General features: G+C 37.6%; 1 protein-coding gene across 1 annotated transcript in view; it reads left to right on the top strand.

Moving 5' to 3' along the window:
* PTCHD4 (patched domain containing 4) overlaps positions 1–24,504 on the top strand; it is a 177,679-nt gene that overhangs the window by 53,691 nt on the left and 99,484 nt on the right. Inside the window, exon 2 of the mRNA XM_029944921.1 lies at positions 2,014–2,494. Within this exon, the coding sequence (XP_029800781.1) occupies positions 2,014–2,494 (481 nt within the window). The remainder of the gene's footprint in view (positions 1–2,013; positions 2,495–24,504) is intronic.

Raw genomic sequence — 24,504 nt, 5'->3', positions numbered from 1 at the left:
CCTGGGTGGCTCAGTCAGTTGAGCGTCCTACTTCGGCTCAGGTCATGATCTCACGGTTGTAGGTTTGAGCCCTGAGTCGGGCTCTGTGCTGACTGCTAGCTCAGAGCATGGACCCTGCTTCAGATTCTGTGTCTTTCTCTTTCTCTCTGCCCTTCACCTGTTCTCACTCTGTCTCTCTCTGTTTCTCAAAAATAAATAAAATGTTAAAAAAAAAAAGAAATATACTGTGCATTTAGAGTTGGTCAGGCTGTATTAAATAGAAAACTTGATTTTACTTAACATATGGGGCAAATGGATATGTGAGATGACTATGAAATTTATTCCTCACAATTCTTAATGATACCACTAACAGCATGTGTACTTGCTGTAAATTTCTCATACCTTTTGTGTGTGCAACACACTCTTAAGTATTGCAGTTACTTTGGTACCTGTTAAAAATACAGATAGGAACAAGTACCTCAGATCCGGGTGTCTGACTAAATGAGCCTATAATAACTGTTACATGTGTCTGCTTGAGTGTACAGTGCCTGACAATTCTGTGATAACAACCACAGTTAGCAGACTGTTTGGGTCTGTTACCCTCTGTACTACCTTTGTAGAAAAAATTGTTTCCTGCTCTGACTCTAGGCTTTTATATTCTCTTGAGATAAATGTCTCAGCGCAATGCAAATTCCCCTTATGGCATTAATTTAGCTTTGTGTCTGCATTTCATGTAGTACCTCCAGCACATTTTTAATGCCATGTTCCATCTTGCGACCTGCTATTGGGTTCAGTATTGCATCTGACAGCCATTGCCACTGAAGTAAATGACAGTTGTGGCAAAAAGAAAATATCCAAATTGATTTAAATTTGGTGATGGGCATCAGGGATTTCTTTCTGAGTGTTAAGGCACATTGGTTGACAATTACTGCTCTGAATTAAACAACTCCATATCTGGGGCTCCTGGGTGGCTCAGTCGGTTAAGCATCTGACTCTGGATCTCAGCTCAGGTCTCGATCTCATGGTTTATGAGTTGGAGCCCCGCATCGGGCTCCACGTTGACAGTGCTGAGCCTGTTTGGGATTCTCTGTGTCCCCCTCTCTCTCTGCCCCAGCCCCCACTCTCTATCTCTCTCTCAAAATAAATAAATAAATAAACAGTAAATAAACAACTCAGAATTTAGCTTACTTGTACCTTAAAGAGGAGTGATCACTTCTTTTATAAATATCCGAGTCTTGTGACCTTGTCTGCTCTACTTAATGTGAAATTCTAAAATCACAATGATTTTTGACAACCCCACCTGAAATCTTGCCAGTTTCCTTGGCGGGGGGGTTGTCCATTGTGTTCTGTGGGGGAAAGATCAACATATGCCTGAGGCAGGTGTTTGGAAGGAACATCGTAAAGCGTGAACAGGCCCTTACTTCATATTTAGAAAACATTTCAACACTATTGTACTAATTGTAAAAACAAAACAAATAGTATCTTCTATTTGTTGTGCAGTACATAGTTGTACCCTCAGCACCCCCAGAGTATAGATATTTGTAATGTTCATGTGTGTTTGTGTGTGTTGGTGTGGGTGTGTGTGTTAACCCTGAAGAGCTTAGTGTACATTTATTAAATGAATTATTATTTCAATTTTTGAAATGTTGTTAACTCATGCCATGCTTCACTTTTGGCTGAAACTGAATCCTAAGACTTGATCTTGCATAAAGGATTTATAGTAGACTTCTACAGACAGGAATGATGGGAATGAGGGTAGGGATGGGATAGATCATTTTCCTATGCATGTGGCAAGTCTTGTATAGCTTCATAATACTCTTTGCATCTTTCTAATCCTGATCATCTTGCATGGGATCCCATGACGCTCCTAAAGGTTAAATATAAAATCCTAACATGCCACTCCACCCACATCAGCTCCACAATTGCAAGAGCCTAACTCTGCCTTCATTGTGTCCCTTCACTTAGAGTAAGAATCTGTGGTCTGGAATGTGCATCCCTCTGGTAACTTTAGTCTCTCCTTTTTCTGTTTTCAAGGATGGGAGGAACAGTTTTATTGGACACCAACTGGGCGGGGTAGTAGAAGTGCCAAACAGCAAGGACCAGCGGGTCAAGTCAGCCAGAGCCATTCAAATCACCTACTACCTCCAGACCTATGGCTCTGCCACCCAGGACCTCATAGGGGAGAAGTGGGAGAATGAGTTCTGTAAGCTTATGAGGAAGCTCCAGGAGGAGCACCAGGACCTCCAGCTCTACTCTTTAGCATCCTTTAGCCTCTGGAGAGACTTTCATAAGACCAGCATCCTGGCCAGGAGCAAGGTCCTGGTGAGCCTTGTGCTGATTCTGACCACAGCCACCCTCTCCAGCTCCATGAAGGACTGTTTGCGCAGCAAGCCCTTCCTGGGCCTCCTGGGGGTGCTCACGGTGTGCATCTCCATCATCACAGCAGCAGGGATCTTCTTCATCACCGATGGAAAGTACAACTCCACCCTGCTGGGAATCCCATTCTTCGCCATGGGTAACTATCCATCCTTGTGGTAATCGGATTCTTACCGATATGGGGCAAGGTAGTATATTTCTTGAATTCTCAGGCAGAAATCTCTTTTAATTTGGCACTGATGTGTCTGTGTGATTGTGTAAAATCTTACTTGGGTCGATGGTGTCTGTTTCACCTTACTGGGTTTTTTGGAAATTTTAGGCTGCCCAAGTCATCTTCCCATTTATGTTGGGGAATTTAATGCTGTCAGATATTTTTAAATGACACGGTATTGAAATTCTCTATTCTGCCTTTTCAAAAATTATAGGCCAGGGATAATGGAGTACAGAGCTAAGGAAATCAAAACTTTGCCTGAACAAACTTGTGGTTCATATTCATGGGCATCTTCAGGTTGACGATGGTGAAGAGTGAATAGCATAGGATGAAAATATGAAGAACCACTGATATGTTCTAATCTCAAAAACCGTCTTCACTAACCTTTGTTTATTAATTCATTTCAAAACTTTTTCAGCAAACATACTCATTTAATTACTTCCATATTAGCTAAACCTTCCTACTACCTATGAAAGATGTCTCCCTTAATTTCTTTCCTGTCTAGTAAAAATATTGAGCATCTTCAGTCGAGATTATTCCTTCTTATAACTTTTCTCCCAGACATACATAAATGTTTCGAAAATGCTTTATGAGTGTGTGTGTGTCCTCACAAAAAAGAAGATCAAGTCAGGAAAGAAATGTGATAGCTCAGCAACAAGACTGATTGAATGTATCAGAAAAGCCATGATAATAGTGATTATCTGTGGTACTACAAAAGAGTTCTGTCAGATATGATATAATTCCCTACACGCAGTGAATTCAAGGATGAGCTGTAATCCTGGCCTCTAGATGGTGAACTGACATGGACAGGAGACTGACTCTTCAGCTGGAAAGTAATTGCCTTTCACCCACCATGTTAAAATCAGCTATGAATTACAGTTTTATTATTAAATTTAAAAACCTACAAGTTTGTGACCAAAAAGTCTTCTAGGGGATCCGGGCCCATTTTGTTTTTACTTTAGCATTTTTGAGACCATCGCAAAACAAGTTTATACTGCAGGTGTTGGGGTGGAACTTCTTTATCTGGAAACCCAAGTTCATTGTGGCCCTAGTAAGTTAGTTCATCTCAGGAAGTCTCAGGTTATCCTGAGTATAAAATAAGAGTAATAATTGTATCCCTTTCAAATGATTGTTTTCTGAATGTACTAGAATACACCTAAAGCTTAGAGCATACAGCAAATGCTTTGTAAATGTCACCAAGCTTTGAGTGTACTGAATTCAATGGTAAATAGGAAATAGCCCTTAGCTTCAAGAAATTAAAAGTCATCCTGGCTTTTGCATATCATCTTTAAATGCTTGTTCATCATGTTAACAAAAGTGTTTTTCATCTTCCCAAAGAACTATTTTAAAATTTGATTTTGTACCAGTGATAAGGATGAGCCTAGATTTGAACCATTTAATACTTATGTTTTTTGAGGTTAGTCTCTTGACTTGAAATAACAATATAAAATTCATAAGAATCATTCAGCGTGATTCACAAATGCAACATGGATCATTCAAAATGACACAGTAGATACCTAAAGCTGTGGCCATCTAAGTAGGTAATGGAAAGATTTATCAGGAAAATTCTATATCATATAGGATTATATGTTCCATACAAATAAGGAGAAAAATTGTCTCCAGTGATGTCGAATTGTAACATAGAATCTACAAAATCAAAGTCGTATTTTCTTTCCTTATGGAAATAATAATACATAGAGCTCTAACACTGAATGAAGCAAATGCCCAGACCCTGAAACAGACCCTTTTCACACATTTTTCTCCTCTCTCAGTGATCTTTAAGAACATAACCCAACTCTTGACAGTATAGGGGCAGACTCTAAGAAGCCCAGTGAATGGTTACTCTGCAGTATTCCTAGAATTCAGTCTTAAAATATCCTGAAATAAACTTTTCTGATATGTTCTAAAAACATAACCACAATACACCTACCAATAAATACTTATTTCAGATATCTGTTCCATCAAGGGGGAGTTTGTTGGTTGTGCTTTGTTTTGTTTGTAAAATGATACATCATAATAAAGATGCCAAGATCAAAAACTAGTGAAATGAAAGGCATATCCCACGGGGCTAGGAATTCTGGGTTTTCATCCCAGTTTTTCCACTAACTTTGTGTGTTTCTATTTAACTTTGTCCCAGGTCTTCATATATTAAATGAAGGGTATGAGCTTTTTAATTTCAACTTTTGAAGATCCTACAATAGTATTCATTTAATTTTCTTTCTTTTTTTTAAGTTTATTTATTTACTTTGAGAGAGGCAGAGGGAGAGACAGAGAGAGAGAAAGAGAGAGAGAGAGCAGAGGAAGGACAGAGAAATGGTGGGAGAGAGAGAGAATCCCAAGCAGGCTCTGCACTGTCAGCGCAGAGCCCCATGTGGGGCTCAAACTCACCAACTGCGAGATCATGGCCTGAGCCAAAATCAAGTGTCAGACACTCAACAGACTGAGCCACCCAGGCACCCTGATTTATTTCATTTTCAATTGAAGCTAGATCATTCCTTTCATCATTCCTCTATAATGTCATGTAAGGTATATGTTATCCTCCAACCTCTAATCTCCATTCTCCTTTGTTGACTTCTAGTATGTGTGCATGTGTGTATGAGAGAGAGAGAGAGAGAGAGAGAGAGAGAGAGAGAGAGAGAGAGAAAGAGAGACAGGGAGAGGGGTTTTAGATAGAAAAATCACAACCTTGGATGCAGAGCACAACTCTTTAAAGGTGATGAGGTGGAATGTGCTATTGAGCATCAATAAGTTGAGTTTGGCAGATATATATCTTCTAGTGGTACACATGGCATTGGTTGAAAGTAATCCTTTGATTGATTATATTTTATATGGTATCAAAACTGCATAATCTAAAGTTAGTTAAGTGTAAGGCAAAGAAGCTCAAATCATCTGGTAAACCTTTATTTCTATTCCTATCTTCCCATGAGGATTTATCTGAGGTAGTGAATATTCACTCCATTGTGCTTCAAGATTCAAACCATTTATGTTCATTAAAACCTATCCCTGAAGCGAATATGTCACTTACGATGTTCTTCTCTTCAGCTGTCTGACCACATAACTTCCTTCTAGACTGCATCTGCTTGTTCTTTTTCCTGATCATTTATCTACTTAATATCCCTGGTGCCATTTAAGAGGCACCTATACTGTACTTTTATAGCCTGCCTTATTTTTTTAGACAGAGAGACAGCACAAGCAAGGGGAGAGGGGCAGAGGAGAGAGAGAGAGACAGAGAGACAGAGAGAATCTTAAGCAGGTTCCATGCTCTACCTGGATCCCAACAAGCGCTCAGTCCCATGACCCTGAGCCAAAATCAAGAGTCAGTCCCTCAACTGACTGAGCCACCCAGGCATTGCTATCCTGTATTTTTAAAACCTGTATGAATTTTTATATTTTGTTCTGGTGTCCCCATAAGTACATTTGGTCTTTCACATTGTATATTCCAGATTTAGGTTTAGAAAAGGATATGATTATTGGCATATATATGATCTCTGGAAAAGATCTGAGAGAGAAATCCAGACTTGTAACATTTTTTTTAAAAGGCACCTAAAATGACCATATTTAGCTTCAGCTTAACAACTTTTCTCTGTGCAAACATAAAGCAATAGGAATGCCACTAATTTAATTTAAAACTCATTGTCAGCCCTTTTTTTCACTTCATTTGCTTTGTGTGAATGCATTTCCTCTTCCTGGAAGAAGAAATATGGGCTAATATTACATACAGGTATGCATGGCTGCTTGCCGATCTTCTGTGGATAGTTGCCAAAGACATTAGTAGGCTTGGGTCACTGTTATTTTTGCTGTCTCTCCTGAATTTGTTTTATATGCCAGGAGTCTTACTTTAGTTGTTTGTGACAAGAGTTGCTTTGTGGCAGTGCTGAGAATAATTTAAAGAAGTTCAACAGAGCTTGAAAAATAGGTAGTGAAGATAGTGAGTAATGATAATGGACACATGCACATGACTTGTTTTGTTCATGGGAACCAGCATTTCCATATTCAAGACTTTCATTCACCCTCTAAAACTGAACTCCATATTCATTGATTTGTTAATTGATTCAAATATCTATGGAACACTCACTATGTTCCACATATTTTTGGATTCTAGAGTAAAAGGCACTGAACAGAACTGATCAAATTATTGCCCCCATGGATCTTACATTCTAGGCCTGCAAAGGGGAAGCATCTGACAATAAAAACATAAGATAAGTTCTATAAAGTACAAAAATAAAGCAGGATAAGGGATCAAGAGCATAAATGGTAAGAAAAAGACTTTGTAGAAAGAAAAAAAGAAAGACAGAAAAAAAAGAAAGACAGAAAGAAAGGAAAAGAAAGGAAGAGCTTTCCACCTGAGAAGGGTGTCTCCGACAAAGACAACTGTAAATGTGAAGCCTTTTAGATGGACTTCTCTTGGTAAAGTTGAGGAAGAGCAAGAAAGGGAGTGTGGCTAGAGCAGAGTGGACAATTGTCTGAGTATTGTGAGATGGACCTAGGGAAATGGTAAAGGGCCAGATCATGTAGGGCACTGAGAATACTTTAGATGGAATGCTAGCTGAAGCATTTGAGACATTAGAGTGTGATTTGACTTATGTTTTAAAAGCATCTTTGGCTACGGTGGATCAAGAATGGTTATAGGGAGACTATGTAAAAGGTTAATACAAAAATTCATGGGATGTAATGGTGGTAACTTGAAATACCATAAGAGAATTGATAAGATTTGCTGCAGGATTGGATATGGTATATAAGAAAAAGAAGACTCAAGGATGACCCCAAGCTTTCAAGACTGAATGACTAATAGAAAGCATTTGCTATTTATTGTATAGGGAGAGTATAGAAGGAATAAGTTATAGAGGAAAATATCAAGAGCTGACACTTCTATCTGGTAAGTTAGATATACCTCGTAAGCAGCCAAGTGGGAAAAATGTGGGGTTACCTAGCTAAGACAGTATGTAGATCAAATTCAGAAGCAAAATCAGTAAGTTGGAGCTTGAAATATAAATTTTGGACTTATCATGGCATAGCTGATAATAAAAGTCATGAGATCTGTCTTATAAGATCAACTAGAAAGAGAAATATAGATAGAAAAAGAAGTCGAAGATCTGACCCCCTGGAGCTATCCAATGCTTAGAGATTGGGAACATGAAGATGACTTAGAAAATGACATTAAGAAGGATCAGGCAGTAAGATGGCAAAGGAATCAAAAGAGAATAGTGTCCCAGCAGCTAAGCATAAAGGGTGTTTCCTGAAAAAACTAGCGATCAACTGTTTCAAAAGCTGCTAAGAAGTTGGCTCCAATGAGAACTGAGAATGGTCATTTGCTTTAGCAATTTGAAGGTCATTCGTGACTTTGACAAGAATTGCTCTGGCGGAGTGCTGAGAGTAATTTAAAGAGGTTGAGTAGAGCTTGGAGCATAAGAAGTGAAACAGTGAGTAATGATAATTTGTCCAAGGAGTTTTACAATACAGAGAAACAATGGTGTACACTAATTGGGATGCACAGTACAGAAAGCTTCATAGTAAAGCAAAGATAGGAAGAAACTGCAGAAGCAATGTCATTGAGTAGGAGAGATGGACTGGATTCAGAACACAACGAGAGTCATTGGCTTTATATAAGAGCACAGACAGCTCATCTACTGTTAGAAAAGAGAAGGCAAAATATATGGACAGATCCAGATAGATTGGTACATATGGGGGTGGGAGTGTGTGGAAATTCTCTTCTGTGGCTTCAACTTTGTCAGTAAAATATGAAGCAAGTCATCAGCTGAGAATAAATTTGGGAAAGGAGGTGTTGATTTGAGGAAAGTGAAGAGATTTTGAAAGAATCGCTTTGTAAATTGGAGAATAAAAAAGGTAGGTGAACAGCTAAGAGGGACAAGGATTCACTTGAATTTCACATTTACGAATTAAAAAAAAATCAATTGGCATTGTTGCTGAGTCAGTGCCCCACCTCCAGCCATATATAGCTGCTTGGGTGAGGAGTTGAGTAGGCAATGACATGAATTTAATTAGAAGAAGACTTCAAAAAAAAAAAAAAAAGAGGGTTTATAGTGTATGCAAATGAGTGACTATAATGACAGATCATGAAAATTTAACTAGTTAGGATCAGCTAAGCCATGTTGCAATACCAAATAATGCCTTAAATCGAGTTGGATGAACACAACAAAGATTGATTTCTTGCTCATACTATAGTTTAGTGTGGGTCAGGAAGCTTTCTTTGGGGACTCTCCCTGCAGCATAAATTCAGGGATCTGGAATGCCTCTGTCGTGCAACATCTTGTCTTCCTAGAGTTTGTGGTCCCAGCTGTGTACACAGAAAAGAGAATAGTTAGAGAAACCACACCAACTTATAACTGCCTTGTACTAGAATTGATAGTTATTCCTCTTCATATTCTATTGGCCAGAACTAGACGTCTGACCATAAGCTACTAAAGATGTAGAGAAAATGGAGGAGAGTAAATGGATTATTTAATGAGTATCAACTGTCTCTCCCATAGAAACTACGCCAAACAATAAGGGCAATTGAGGATTTATTTCCCATCATCATCATAGTGAAAATCTGATAGGGTCATAATACTAGGATTTTTTGTGAGGTCAGAAAATTGTTTGAGGTTGGAGTCTATTCTGGTTACCTATTGCTGTATAATGAATACCGCAGACTTCACAGTATAAAACAACCATTTTATTATGTTCGTGGGTTCTGTGGGTAAGTAATTTGGAAGGCGTCCAGTGAGGTCAGTTTCTCCCATCTCTACAATGTCTAGAGCCTTGGCTGAGGGTCCCTTGAATGTCCAAGGGCTGGAACTATTGGGGCTAAAACAACCACTTCTAAGATGCTTTCTTTGCTCACATGGCTGGTACCAAGTTTGGGTTTTCTGAAGGAGAACCTCAAATAGAATTTTGAAGGTCGCATCTAAATGTGTCATCTTTAGCATGGGGTTCTTAGATGGTGACTCGGGCTCCAAGAAAAAAGTATTGTAAGAGAGCAAGGCAAAACTGCAGGGCTGACCTAGACACATAAGTTGCATAGCATCACATCAGCCATATTCTTGTTGACTGCATGCCATTCACAAAACCTAGCTCAGGTTCAAGACGGCAGCGGGACTCTACCACGTCAGAGAGTGGCAGAGAGTTGAGAGAGAGAAGTGGAGTCACACTGCAGAGGAACATGTGGAATGGGAGCTACGATTCTGGCCATCTTTGGAAAAAGTGATCTGCCACACAGTCATAATGTGAGTGAGCTGGGAAAGAAAGAGACAGATTCTTGGTCTCAAGGTTTTGAGAACAGATGATTTGATCATTGTGAGCTGGGAGGCAAATGTGGGATTGAAGACATTATGAGCTCAAAGGACCTGAGTATAGAATGGATTTTCTCTGTGGAATTTGAAGTCATGAAAAATTATGACAAGAGCTGTGAAAGCCACTGACACATTGAGTCCCCTGTTAAATCTTTAGCAAATGAGAGAAACTGATCCTGAGGTCTGTAAACGAACACACACACACACACACACACACACACACACACACACACTCAAACAATAATTTGCATTTGCATAGTACATGGCCAGCCTTCAAAGGAGTTGGTGTTTTTAAGGAAGACAAACAACATCTTTGACTTCCCATGGGGTATAGGATATCCCCTATAAAACTTTCAGGCCCACTAGCACAGCAAGAGTAGGAGAACAAAGAGCCTCCACTGGAAAGGGCCAAGAAAGCAGTGTACCCAGGGGTTGGCCAGCTTTATTAGAGCAAGAAGCTAAAAGTTATATTTGGGGAAGAGATTTTGGAGGTAGGGAGTCTTGGTGATGACAGACTGAGTTCCAGAGGGAAGGGGGAAGGTGGGAAAGACGAGTAAATGGCCAGATCGGGAAATTGTACAGAACTGTAAATTTTCATTGTTCCATTGGATGTTTTCTCGTACTTCAAACAGTACTTGGCCTAGAATTGGCCCTCAGTAAATAAATGTGGAATTAATGAATGAATGGTCTCTCTGTGTTTCTCAAGTAGGTTATGATCTATTAGAGTCACTAGGTCAGTTTATTGTATCATGATCCACATTTATGTTTCACTTAAGGATAAGAAAAGAAAATAGGAAGAAATAGGAAATAAATATCAAAAGGTGTTGCACATAGTAAAGTATTATTGTATGAAATGTGAAAATTTTAATGTTTATTTCTGAGACAGACAGAGAGAGAGAGAGAGAGAGAGAGAGAGCGAGCATGAGTGGAGGAGGGGCAGAGAGAGAGGGAGACACAGAATCTGAAGGAGGCTCCAGGCTCTAAGCTGTTAGCACAGAGCATGACATGGGCCTCGAATTCATCAACCACGAGATCATGACCTGAGCTGAAGTTGGATGTTCAACGGACTGAGCCACCCAGGCGTCCTTATTGTATCAATACTTTAGTTTCAGTATAATGTATATGTGTATTATAGATCACAATAGATGTTTTTTATAATATGGGCCATGGTCAAAATTTTTAGAAAAACGCTCTGGAAACTTTGTTGGGCTAATGTTGTAAGCAGGTCATGGTGATAAGTGAGAATTTATTGATGGGGAAGCAACTGGGAGACCTCATCAGAAATAGGAGTAGCTACAGTTCTGCTGGAGGCAGGATCAGTACTCAGGAAGGGGAGAATTTTCCAGGGATTTAAGGTGTTACTTCCTGGTCACTGCTATTTCCCTAGACAAGAAACAGCACACTGTTTAGTACATAACGGGTGCTCTAAGACTTGATGATTGGCTAAAGTTTTTTAATGATTATGTTATTGTTTTGGAAATATTTCCTAGTAAGTTGCTCTTGCCACAGGGCCTGTTTTGCATGGGGTCATTAAACCATCAAAGCCTACCCAAAGTAACTCATTGCTGGTAGAGACATTATGACGTCAAGAATGTTCAATTGGAGCTCATTCTCAGCCATATTAATTGCAGCCACCATGCTTTGGGTAAGTAACTGTTACTTCCTTTGGGAAAAGTTTGGCTGATGATGCAAAAGTATCCTCAAGTTTATAGCTTGGGGTCAGACTTGGGAGTCCAGTTTAGTCCCACCTCTGTAGGTCTCCCCTGTTTTCTCTTTCATAACATGAAAAGTGGACTGATTGGTCTTTAACATCCCTTCCACCTTTATTTTTTAATCAGTGAATCTTTTATTTGACACCTAGGCTATATGTCATCTTATTATCTGGATTTGGGGTTCGTTGGGGGCTAGAATGGGTCTACTTGGCATCTTTTCCAATGTCTAGTCCAAAATGCCCATAGTAGGCATTTTGCAGACATTAACCTAATAATGACTTTTGTGGCTGTTAAAGTTCATAGAGGAAGAAAAGTGAGCTTCTGGTTGTTTTTAGTTTGGATATCTTAATGTCGCCTTTTGTTTTTCTGTTTTTCTTTAGTTCTAATTTTATTATATTGATGTCTCTTTTTGGTAGCTTTGAGATGGACTTTTTGGGACATAAGTTTCTAAAAGTTAAAACATTGTCGCACTAACTGGTTTTTGTAGACCTTGTAAAGGAAGTGGGAAGGGAACAGATTTTGGCATAACAAGTAAGAAGTTGAATTTTATGCCAAGCATTTCAGGTAGTGTTGAATAGCATGTACTTTTTATTGTATAGCACCATCCAACATTAGTAGTAATTATAACCCGGTGCCTCAAGATTTTGCATTTTCTTTGGAATCCACCTCCATCCTTTGCACTTTTTCCTGCAAACAAGCTTCCTCCAGTGATGGGTGGAGTTTTGGAATGAGGAAGAGTACTGTTATATAACACAGTTTTACTCAGGGTGAGAAGCATACAGACTCAGTTTGGTGGCACTGTTTATCTCAAAAGTAGCAGATGCTAGTTTAGTCTTTTAAAATGGAAAGATTCGTAAATATGCCTCATGTTGCTTAATCCACTCTTCTCTTGCTTTGTATCTCTTGAATCAGGTAGCAATCAGTCTTGAGTAATTAAGCAGATAGGGAAATGTGAAAGACATCAATTTATTCAGCACATGGTAGAACTAGTCCTATGTCAGGTACTGTTACTTCTCTAGCATGGACACCCGAAGCCTTCCTCAAATACATCTCTGTCACAAACAACCTTAACTTGCTTCCATTAACTGAAGTTGACTTGACCGTCCTGTCAAAATGTTCCAAGAAAAAATACACCTAATGCCCGAAAGCTGCAGTTACCAACCTGATTGGGATTTTCTGCAATGCCACATCAGGGTAAATGCTGCAATTTAAACTCAAAACTTGAATGGTGGAAATGCATTAAGGCTTATGCTATTGCTTTTCTGAGGAAAAACAAAGCTCCATCCAGGAAAAAAAAATCATTTAAAACCTGGACATTTACTTTCTAGATTCAATTCTTTTTCAAGCTAGTATTTTCATACCAAGTCATCTAACAAAAAAAGACCATTAGCAGAGGAAGATGAGATAATTCCTAGGTTGATTTAGGGATGCTAGCAGCGAGCCTTAGGCTTTTAAGAATTGAAGAATCCTGGGCATAAATTCCACCAGCCATCCTGAAACAGTACGGTTTATGTATGCATCAAAAATATGTGTCATAGTGGTTGATTTCTTTGGTAAGGATAAAGCAATGCCATCATCCAGACCAAGGCAAAACTGTTATTTGAGCTTCATCTTATAGATCCTACTGTGTACCTTTATAGAAATTACAATGCTTAGTTTGAATTTAATATAAAGAAGATGCTGCTATTGTTTCTACTGCTTCCTGACTTAGACTAAATGGAATAAGACTGTGTATGTCTTGGCCAGTGATATTTCCAGTAATTGTTTACATCCTAAATTAAATATTTTTTAGTGTTTATTTATTCATTTTGAGTGAGAGAGATAGAGAGAGGGAGGGAGGAAGAGGCAGAGAGAGAATCCCAAAGAGGCTTCATGCTATCAGGGTAGAGCCCAATGTGTGGGGTTCTATCCCACCAACTGTGAGATCATGACCTTAGCAGAAATCAAGAGTCAGACACTTAACCAACTGAGCCACCTAGATGCCTCCATCCTAAATTAAATATTGTATTCAGTAATGTAAATCAGTAAAGTATTAAGTATATTTACTAATGGTATTTAAGGAGACATAATAAAAAGTAATAATAGTAAATGCACACCAAATAATAAAGGAAAGGAGACAATTTTGTCAGAAAGAAGTGGGTGGAAGAAAAGGTTTGTCAACCTTAAAAAGAAAAACTACCATTTATCTTACCAGCAAAGGATAAGTTTATTCAGGAATAAAAGAGAATTGTAATCCTGGACAAACAACCTGTGGCAACAGGAACCCTAGAAACAAAGGAAAGGTATGCTTCTTAAGGAGAAAGTTATAATTTGGGAAGTCTGTTATAAACTACAGTCCATTGCAGTAAACTAGGAGTTGGAACCATGATGTCTGTTCATTGGTTTAGCTATGGCAGAGGTCCAGATAAGGAAAGCATTTCTTTCTTTAGCAGGGATAGTAGTGTAGTGTCCATGTGCAAGGTCAAGTCCACCTTTTCCTCTTGGGTCTTCAGTTGACTACGAGTGGCAAGATTTGAGAACTCCCCCTGCCAAAACCTTCTGACTCCATATTAGTGGGTTTCCCTTTACTAATTTTCACAGGTTAAGATACATTTTTAGCAGGGGGGAAAAGAAAGGAAGATGGGAGAAATAGGTTAGAGGGCTCATTTCACTGAATGAAAACCAATGGAGAGCACTCATACACACAAAAAGGAAGATTACTAAAAGGCACCTAACTTGTAGATTTTGGGGAGTGACTATGATGACTATAATAAGGACTCATTATAATACTAAACAGTAAATTAATGGATTCACTCTATAATTCCATCCCCTTTCTCTTCCTTTCCACTGTGTTGGTCAAGGGTCAGGGCAACTTTATATACTTTATTGTGTTGGCACAATGTTTCAGGAATAATAAGTACTCAATAATTATTTCCTGAATGAATTATTTTAATTCACTAGCTAAAGGCAAACTGTAAGGTTAATATTTTGTGTATGAAATTCTATGTGCCTTTAAAAACTTTTTGGAGTAATGATCCTTAAACAAAGCCATTGAAAATGGTTATGTAATAAGGAGATTCTGGATCTCCAAATATAAGAGTTTAGTCTAAATGTTTTATTATTTGTTTGGGTGCTTAGTGCAGCTTAAAAGTATTCCCATGGTCATTTTATCATAAAGATGGCTTTCTTATTTTCCCAGAGATACATGTTTCTATTAAATGAGGAAATAAAGTCACCAGAACTATTCTCAAGTATGTTATGAAGCCAAGATCAGAATCTGTAATATTTAATTTTTTTTCTCCCAGATTCCTTGAGTCTGTTGGCTGTTCTCAAACTGAGCCCCAAGGACTCCTTGGAAAGAATTGAGCCAGCAGAATCACTGGCTGTTGTTCTCTGCTTCTGCCCAGGAATTTCACTCTGATATTTTTACCTGGCAAGTTACCGTAAAGATTTAGTTTGAGGAGAAATTCCTATGGATCAAAAAACAAACCAACAAATGTCTGAAAACTGCCAGTTCTCTACCATTCTCCTCCTTCATAACATAATAGAAGGCAAAAACGAAACGAGATGAACTAAATATATTTTACAGCCTGGGTGGTTGTGCTTCGATCAGCTGTACTAATTACATACTTGCTGTAGTTATTGAAATACTTCTAGAAGTGTGATTTCTACTTAAGACTTTAACATTCTCTCCTGTAGACAAGTTAACCTATTTTTAAGATACAGAAAATCCAAAGGGATGTAGGTAATGAGGTTGTATGGTTGCCAGAGGAAACTCAGGAGACTGCCAAGAGACTCCAAAGGGGAGAATTATTTGTAATTTTACTGTATCCTAGGGTTAGACTGTCTGTCTTACAGGTCAAAAAATTGTATTGTAAAGGTACAGTGGGAAAACTAGTCTCTCAAAGAAAGGATGTCATTTACTAAGTTGAAATTAAATAATATTAGCCAACATCTCTGTTCTGGTAACCTTTCCAGAAAATGGTCTATGTATATCCCCTAACAAGGCTTTTTAAGATCTATAAAAAAAAAACCAATTATTACAATTATTGTGATGAACATAAATTAAAAAACAATGATATCTGATACGTTTAAATGCTGCCCAATTGCCCATTCTGTCCTTCCAGATTTAGGGTCTTTCTTGTCTGGAAAGTTTTATGTACACAATACAGATACTCACATTGTTAGACCTTATCATTCTAGGCTGGCTATCTCCTTTGGTTGATAAGCTTTATCTATACAATGACTCAATATCACTGACTATGTTAGGAAATGCAACTAAATAAATAGTGTTTCTGCTGGGACTAGAAGACATTCTTTCTTCTTAGATTATTTATTGATCAGATGAGTTTAATCCTCAGAGTCACCATCTTTTTGTTTTCAAAGTATTTGAGGTTCATTCTTTCTGTTTCCAATGGAAACTTTCTATAATATTTTTCTTTTGTGTTGTGTTACTTATTCCAGTCTATTTATCCCTTTGCCCATTCTGCTAATTTTCTGAGTCTTATCCTGAAAGATGAAAACCCTAAAGCAGGAGCACATTATATGAGAATTCCTTTATTCCCCCATCCTACCCAAACATCATTACCCACATACCATCTACTTGCTTAGCTCAGCACTGCTGTGTTACTAGAGTGGGCTAGCCAAGGGAGACATGTCTGTCAGCAGAAGCCCATGGGCTTAGTCTCTATGAACCTCTAATTTCAATCTCCTTCACATTGTTTAATCTAATCAAAATGAAACTGCTTTATGTTCAAACACACAGGCCATTTCCTGTCTCATGATGTTCCTTTCTCCAAAAATTTCTTTCTATATGTCCCTTGTTCTGAATTTCAAGGCTTAAAGGTCTCTTGCTCATTTTTTACTAGCTTCCAAACTCAAGAATGACTGGTTTTCATTTTTGCCTTCTCTGTACTTTTGTTTACATGCCTATCTTCAATTCTGTTCTGGACTGCAAAGCCTTCATTAGAAAGGATCAGCTTCTGGGTGCCTGGGTGGCTCAATCATTTAAATGTCTGACTCTTGATCTTGGCTCAAGTCATGGTCTCACAGTTCACAAATTCGAGCCCCTCATTGGACTCTGCGTTGATGGTGGGGAGTGGGCTTGGGATTCTCTTTTCTGTCTCCCTCTCTTTTTCTGCCCCTAACCTGTGCACATGCACATGTGTTCTCTCTCTTTCTCTCTCACTCAGAATAAATAAATAAACTTTAAAAAAAGAGAAAGGATCTGAGGTGCCTGGGTGGCTCAGTCATTTAAGCATCTGACTTCAGTGTCTTGCTAGATCTCATAGTTCGTAGGTTTGAACCCCATGTCAGGCTCTGTTCTGAGAGCCTGCTTCGGATTATGTGTCTCCCTCTCTCCGCCCCTTCCCCATTTGTGCTCTGTCTCTCTCTCTCAAAAATAAATAAACATTTAAAAATTTTTAAATAAAGAGAAAGGATCAACTTACTACGTTTTTTTTTTTATCTTCAGCAACTAGTAATGGGCCTAGCACAATATAAGAAGTTTAAAATTATTTTTGGACTGACTCAGAGAAGGCCAGCTCTGCCATATTGGCGCCCTGTATATAGGTGGTCACCACCCTGGGCTCCTCACATGGCACTTGTGCTGGTTACTCTCTGTTTTCCCTCCCCATCATCACCAACACATTTTCTTCTCTATCCTTCTCTTCTTTGATCTTTGTTCTAGAAGGCTAATTTTTATAGATTGCATCATCAGGACCTTGGGCGTCTTGCTTTGTGTTGAGTTTGGCCAATAAGAGACATCACCAGGAGATAGTAGGACAGACAGATAAAGAGATCAAGGTCTTTCTTTCTTGCGCCTTCCCTCTCTGCTTTGACAGTAGTTCTCTGACAACTCACCCTATGATGGATAGCCACTCTGTATCTACAATGGTTAACAGACCCTGGTAATACTTACTATTTCTTCCCTTTATTCCTTTAGACTTAAAAGTAGTAACAACTTCCTCCTCTTGATAGTCTCTAGATACCTCAACATTCCTGGGCTTGGCCTTTGCCCATATGTTTGTAGGTAAGTCTCTCAGTTAAGGTTTTTGTATTTATACTGTCTAAGGGATTGCTATGTCCTTCCAAGCTTCTCAGTCTCTTGCTAGATATCATATACCCATCCAATATCTTGCTGGATCTGAAGTCGTTTTCTGAAGTCCATCTGCTTGCCTTAATTTTTCAGGCTAACTCTTGCCAACAAACATTCTTCTTCAAGGGTACTAGATTTTACTCTCTACCAACCAATTCTTGACCATCAGTGGACCTAGGAGCAGTCTGCATTGCCCACCTGAACTTGATTATCAGTGGACATCCAGGCATCTGCCATACTTGGCTGACCATTTTGGACATCTTATGTGCACAATTTCACTTGGACAGTGAGTGTGCAGTGTATCTCCATTTAGAGTCCAGCTTTGTGTCAGGATTCCATTCTTCTACTTTTATAATTCCTGTACTTTGCTTTCTTCAACAAGTTGAAGTTTGAGGCATACAAGCTTCCCATGCAGATTTATTTTTATATCTTTCATGGCTATTTTGATATGTCTCTTTTAAGAAAGACCCTAAAGAACAATTTTCAAACATACATGTTTTTACCATCACCTTTGGTAAAACTTGGGGCTGGCATTAATAGAGGCTTTGCCCTCTATGAAGCAAGACTGTGAAATTATTTCATTGGAGAATTCCAGATCACTATAATCATTTTTAGGTCATGGTGGCTATTTTCTTCCTTGTATCTAGTCTAAGCTAAAAGTAGTTTGATATAAAATGTTGCCTTACAGTCAGATTTTCCAAATATATATAAAAAGAGGCTTCTTGTCCTTGTTTTGTGCTATGGTGCTTATGCTTTTGCAACTGAAAATAGCATTGGCGCTCATTCCTGGCACACTACAGTGCAAGCTTCTATCTAATTTGCTGTCCATACTCATCCTGAAGTCCTTTTCAGTACTGCTGCTTTCCAAGTATTTCCTTCTCACTGAGTATCTATGTCTCACTTTCCACAAAGCTATTCATTTTTCATTTTCAAGGTTGCTATACATCCTTCTACCAACCTCTCTTCTCTCTAGAAACCTTATTTTATATTCCTAAGTGGTGGGATTTTTAAAAATTCACTTTTCCTTATTGTAAAAACAATTAATGTTATAGGGAAACATTGAAAGAGAAAGAAAGTATACAACCACACTCCAGAGATAACTGATATGAATTTCAAGTATATCTTTTGACTATATCTCTGTGTCTATAGATAGATAATTATGTAGATTGATAAAACCAAACAAGGTATCTCTCTAAATATTGTTATGCAGTCTGTTTTTTTTTTCTTCTTCTCTCTCTTTTTATTTTTTTTATTCATTTAAGTAATCTCTATACCTAGAGTGGGGCTTGAATTCATGGCCAGAAATCAAGAGTCACATTCTCTTCTTCTGAGTGAGCCAGCCAGGTGTCCCGCAGTCTGCTTTTTCATTTAATAAATCAGGATTTTCCATATATGCAGAAATTGTATAAAATGTATATATACTGTTTTTGCCTAATATTTATATGTTAACACTAGTGTGACTATTGCTCAGATTAAGAACTAGCATTCCAAAAGCCTCTTGAGTTTCTCTTTTTAATCACATATACGCCCCTTGTGATAACCATTATCCTGACTTTTAAGGTAATGAGCTCTTAGCTTTTCTTTACAGTTTCACCTAGGTAATAATGTGTATACAAATATATATTGTTATATCTTCTTGGTGAACTAGATATTTTATCAATGTAAACTGTTTCCATCCCTAGAAATGGTTTTTGTTTTAAACTTTATTGTCTGATATTAAGATAGCTCATCAGAATCTTTTGCTCATATTTGTTAAGTATATTTTTCTATTCTTTCAGTATCAATATTTCTGTTTTTTCAGACTTCCATATGTGTCTTATAAATTGCATATAGTTCAATGTGTAAATTCTTTCACCCTAATTATTTTTGACTTTTAGCTGGAGAACTTAGTCCCTTCAGTCTTTTAAATAAAGTTTTAGATGTTTTCAGATTTAAATATACCATTTTATTTGTGTTTTATATTTGTCTCATATATTCCATATATTTCTATCCATATATGTTTTTCACTCTCTTTTTGACCACCCTTTAGAATGAATTAATATATTTTATTACTTCATTTCATTCTGCTTGCAACTTTGAAAGTTAAATGTATGCATCTAATATTGTGATTCTTCTAGAAATAAGAGTAGTAATACTTCACTTGCCAAAATTTAAAATTTATCAACACCTTCATTTGTCTTTCTTATATAAAAAAGATCACATGAATTCCATTGAGACCCTTCCTGACCAACATGTTATTGCTGTCCAGCTTTTTAATTTTGATGCTATTATGTAAACTCACTGGATAGCATTTTTTCTTTATATAGTTCATGGTCTTTTACTTTACCCACATACTCATTGCTTTATTATTATTATTATTATTATTATTATTATTATTATCATTATCATTATTTCTTCTTGCATGTTAAGCCTTTTGTCTGAAGTCCCTTTCTTCTTTCTAACAAATTGTTTAGTGGATTTAGAGAATGTTCTATCAGTGGAAAATCTTTCTCCATTTTTGTTTTCCTGAACATGTCTTTTTTCCTTCCTATTTGAAAGTTATTTTTGCTAGGTATAGAATTATTTCATTACATTGAAAATGATGGCTCCCCATCATCTTTAGTCTATTGTTTTTTCCCCTGACTGCTTTTAAAATTTTTTTGTCTTTGGTTTTCTGCAGTTTTACTAGGATATGTCAATATGTGGCTTTCTTTGTATTTATCTCACTGGCAATTTACTGAACCTCATGGTTTCATGGATTACTGTCTTTTATAAATTCCAAAAAACTGTCAGCTTTTATCTGTTGAGATACTATTTTTATTTTATTCCTCTTTTCTTCCTCTTGAACTCCACACTCAAACATATGTTATAATTGACATGTCTCTTACCATCTTTTTTATAGTTTCCCTTTGTCTCTCTGTGCTACATTCTGAATAATGTCCTCTGTTTGATAAGGCAGCTCACTATTTTTCCCTTTTGCTGAATGCTTGGTCTGAATGTTTGTGTCCCCTGCTCATTTGTATGTTGATATCTTAACCCCCAGAGTAATGGTCAGCATTACCATTATTACCAGGGGTAGGAGGCAGGGCCCTCATGATTGATATTAGTGCCCTTATCACACATACCTCAGAGAATATACTCATTCCCTCTGTCATGTGAGAAACATAATGAAAAGGGGCCACCTAGGAACCAGAAAGTGGTTCTCATCAGACACCCAGTCTGCCAGTGCCATGATCCTGGACTTCCCCACCTCCAGAGCTGGAAGAAATAAATATTTGTGGCTTGTAAGCCATCCAGTTTATGGTGTTTTTGTTATAGTGGCCTCACTGGACTAAAACACTGCACCTAAGCTATTGCTAAAATTCCCAATAAATTTTTTAATGTTTCTAAACATTGTAAAACATCTAATTGGATTTTTTTAAATGTCTACAAATTTGATTTAATTTTTTTGAGTCTTCTACTGTCTAGATCTGTTTACTGTTATCTGAGTATACTTTCAAGACCACAAACATTTTAACACAGTAAGCATAATCTAAACTTTTGTAAACATTCTATTATCTGACATCTCTATCACTCTTCTGCTGTTTGTTATTTGTACAGGCCTTAAATCAATCACCTTGTCTGTTTGTGTGCCTTGTTATGTGAGTGTGTGGTAGCCAAGATTCTTGAAAAAAAAATTCTTGGATGTTTTCAGATTCCTATGATGGTATTTGTTCTTCCAAAGGTCTCTGTTGGTATCTGTCTGGCACCTGGAGACACTAGTAATTGGAAACCATCTCAAATGTAATTCATAGCTTGAGGTTCTCTGCTCTACCCAGGGTATGATGTCCAGTCTGTAAACATACACAAAGACCCATCTATGAAACACTACTTTTTTGTAAGTTTCATTTATTTATTTTGGTGGAGGGGGGGCAGAGAATCCCAAACAAATCCCAAAGGTTTCATGCTGTCATTGTGGAGCCCAACTTGGTGCTCAGTCCCACAAACTGGGAGATCATGACCTGAGCTAAAATCAAGAGTCAGAAGCTTCACCGACTGAGCCACCAAGGTGCCCATAAACACAACTTCTAAGATACATTTTTTCATTTGTATTTTTCTTTTGCTGTGCTGGGCACAGATAGAGTCTTCTCTAAAATGCTCTGTGACTTGAAATGAGAAGTAGGGATTAGTTCTAGGGTAGCATTGCTTTGAATCTGTGGCCGTTAAGGTCCCAGCTTGAGGTGGAGAAGCTGTCTCAATAAGGCATCTTACCTTTCATAGCCCGAGGAACAGAATCTCTGTCTCCTGTCATCCTTTCAGGTTACTGCCTTGCAGCCCAAGGGTGTAGTATTGTTAAAAACACAAAAAAATATAAAAATTTAAATAAAACCCTTGAAGAAGAAATGGAATTCCTATGAATTTCTGCGTTAGGTTCAGTCTTCCTCCCAAAATTTGGCCTTAGAGTTCTTCATTATATTTGCAGCTATTTATTGATTTTTCAGATGAAAAGCTTTATTTTTTATCCCTTATTTTCTTATTTTCACCTAGTGGGGTAATCCAACTAACCATCCAATAAAATGAGGAATCAGACGCAGCTGCAGTAGCACATTGAATTCCTGGGTGTTATTCTGGGCAGCTTTTAAGCCATCATCATTTGAGTATTTGCTTGATATATATGTGTTGTATACTTAATATTAATATTAACTACATTATTTTTTTAATGTTTTACTTATTTTTGAGAGAGAAGGAGAGAGAGAGAGATACCGTGAGGAGGGGAGGGTCAGAGAAAGAGGGTGACACAGAATCAGAGGACAGATTCCAGGCTCTGAGCTGTCAGCACAGAGCCTGACACGGGGCTTGAACCCATGAACTGTGAGATCATGACCTGAGCTGAAGTCAGATGCTTAACGAAATGAGCCACCCAAGCGCTCCAATATTAACTACCTTCTAATCCAAATTTGCTTTTCACATAACTTTTTAGGTAGCAATTTGTTTATTATCTTCAATTGCCAATTCAATAGATAGTATTTAAATACAAACTTTTTCAAGTTACTTTCACCACAGACCAATTACTATTTTTCCTTTGAAACATTGGCATTTCCTTCTGAAAGGAAAGTGTTTGCAACTATGAGGATTTTGAGTGCAGAAGCAAAATTCTTCAAAATGCAACGTGAAATAGAATGATTTATCCAGGGGCACAGGGGTAGCTCCGTCAGTTAAGCATCCAACTCAATTTTGGCTCAGGTTGTGATCTCATGGTTCATGGGGTAGAACCCTGCATCAGGTACTGTGCTGATGATGTGGAGCCTACTTGGGCTTCTCTCTCTCTCCCTCTCTCTATACCCTTGCCCCATTCATACTTTCTCTCTCTCTCTCTGAAAATAAATAAATAAATAATTAAATAAATAAACCTAAACAAACAAACAAAAAGAATGACTTTATCCAGAGTGTGACCCCACCACATTTCCAGTATAAAGTGGGAACTTAAACCAGTGCTTCCCCTTTGCACAGACTTATTCTTAGGTCCAAGTACAGAATGTTGAGAGAATACTAACCACAGTATTACTAAACTATATTGGTGATCTTGCCCTCCAGCTTGATATACATTATGAAAGAAAACAGAAATAGTGTTCATGATGCTTCTTTGAGCTTACAGTTCCATAATATCATTCTTTGGAGTACTCTAGGTTCTAGTTTGATTAGACCAGATTGAAAGAAAATGGGATCTAATGGTTTGATAGGGTAGGGTGTAAAGAAATTCTTATAAAGCAGGTGAAGACAGTTAAGAGCAGCACATAGAAATCCTTACCAAAGACTCTGAATTCAAATGCCCCACAGAAATGCTGCTTACACTTGGTTTGTGCAGTAGATAGAGGAAAGTAGAGAATGGTGGTGATTTGTCCTTATAGGTTATATGCACTGCCAAAAGCATTGAAATTTAAGGTTTAAAAATGCATTACCTATGTAAGACACTTCTGCAAGCCAAACTGTGTGGTCAAGGAGCCAGGAAAAATAAACAAAGGGGATTGAATAATAATTAAACTGTACTCAGCACTTAGTTTGTCCCAATGATAGTAATTTATAGGTATTAATTTACTTAAATCCTCATAATAACCCATTAAAGGAACTTTATTTTATAGATCAGAACAATGAGAGAGAATTTTAATAATTGGCCACAGGTCCTATTGGCTAGTATGTGATGGTGCATAGTCACAGGGGCTCTGGCTCACCGAAGCTCTCTGCCACTCAGCATATTGCCTGTCCGTGTCCTTGTGGGTAGCTAACTAGTAGACTAACTGAAGTTCTGCAAAAAAAAATGATAATACTGTCTACTAAATTCCCTCAAAATGCATATGTCCTATCAGATAAAAGGAAAAATATATAATAGTATATTATATGATATTAACATATTAATTATATACACATACACACATTCAATTACCCAGTTCAATATAGATTGAAATTTATACCATGTGGCATGGCTGACTTGGCCGCTATTCAGAAATAATTTGGGTACTGAAAAACCAAACAAGCCAAAAAAGCAAACAACCTTTGAAGAAGAAAAACGTCACTTGACTAAAAACCTCACAGGTTCTTTTTACAATATAGACTCCATGGATATTGCTAAAATATCAATGTATTTGAATGAAAATCTTTGAAATGTTAGGCTTTGTATGCTGAAATGAATAGTGAAAAATAGAGCACAGCAAGAAAAAGTTATCTGAATATGGATATACAATATAAATAGCAATTGAATCAGCATGGCTTTTATTTAATTAAAACTAGTTTTTTCACCCTCCATTAAATAAAGGATTTCTTCTAAGACAAGAAAGTTGAATGGGAATAATTGTATCATAAATTATTCTTCCTCTATTTTTATATATTTCTAACTTTATAAGGCTA

The sequence above is a fragment of the Suricata suricatta genome, chromosome 7 (genome assembly GCF_006229205.1).
Source record: "Suricata suricatta isolate VVHF042 chromosome 7, meerkat_22Aug2017_6uvM2_HiC, whole genome shotgun sequence".
Taxonomy (NCBI): Eukaryota; Metazoa; Chordata; class Mammalia; order Carnivora; family Herpestidae; genus Suricata; species Suricata suricatta.
This window is presented reverse-complemented; position numbering and strand designations above follow the sequence as displayed.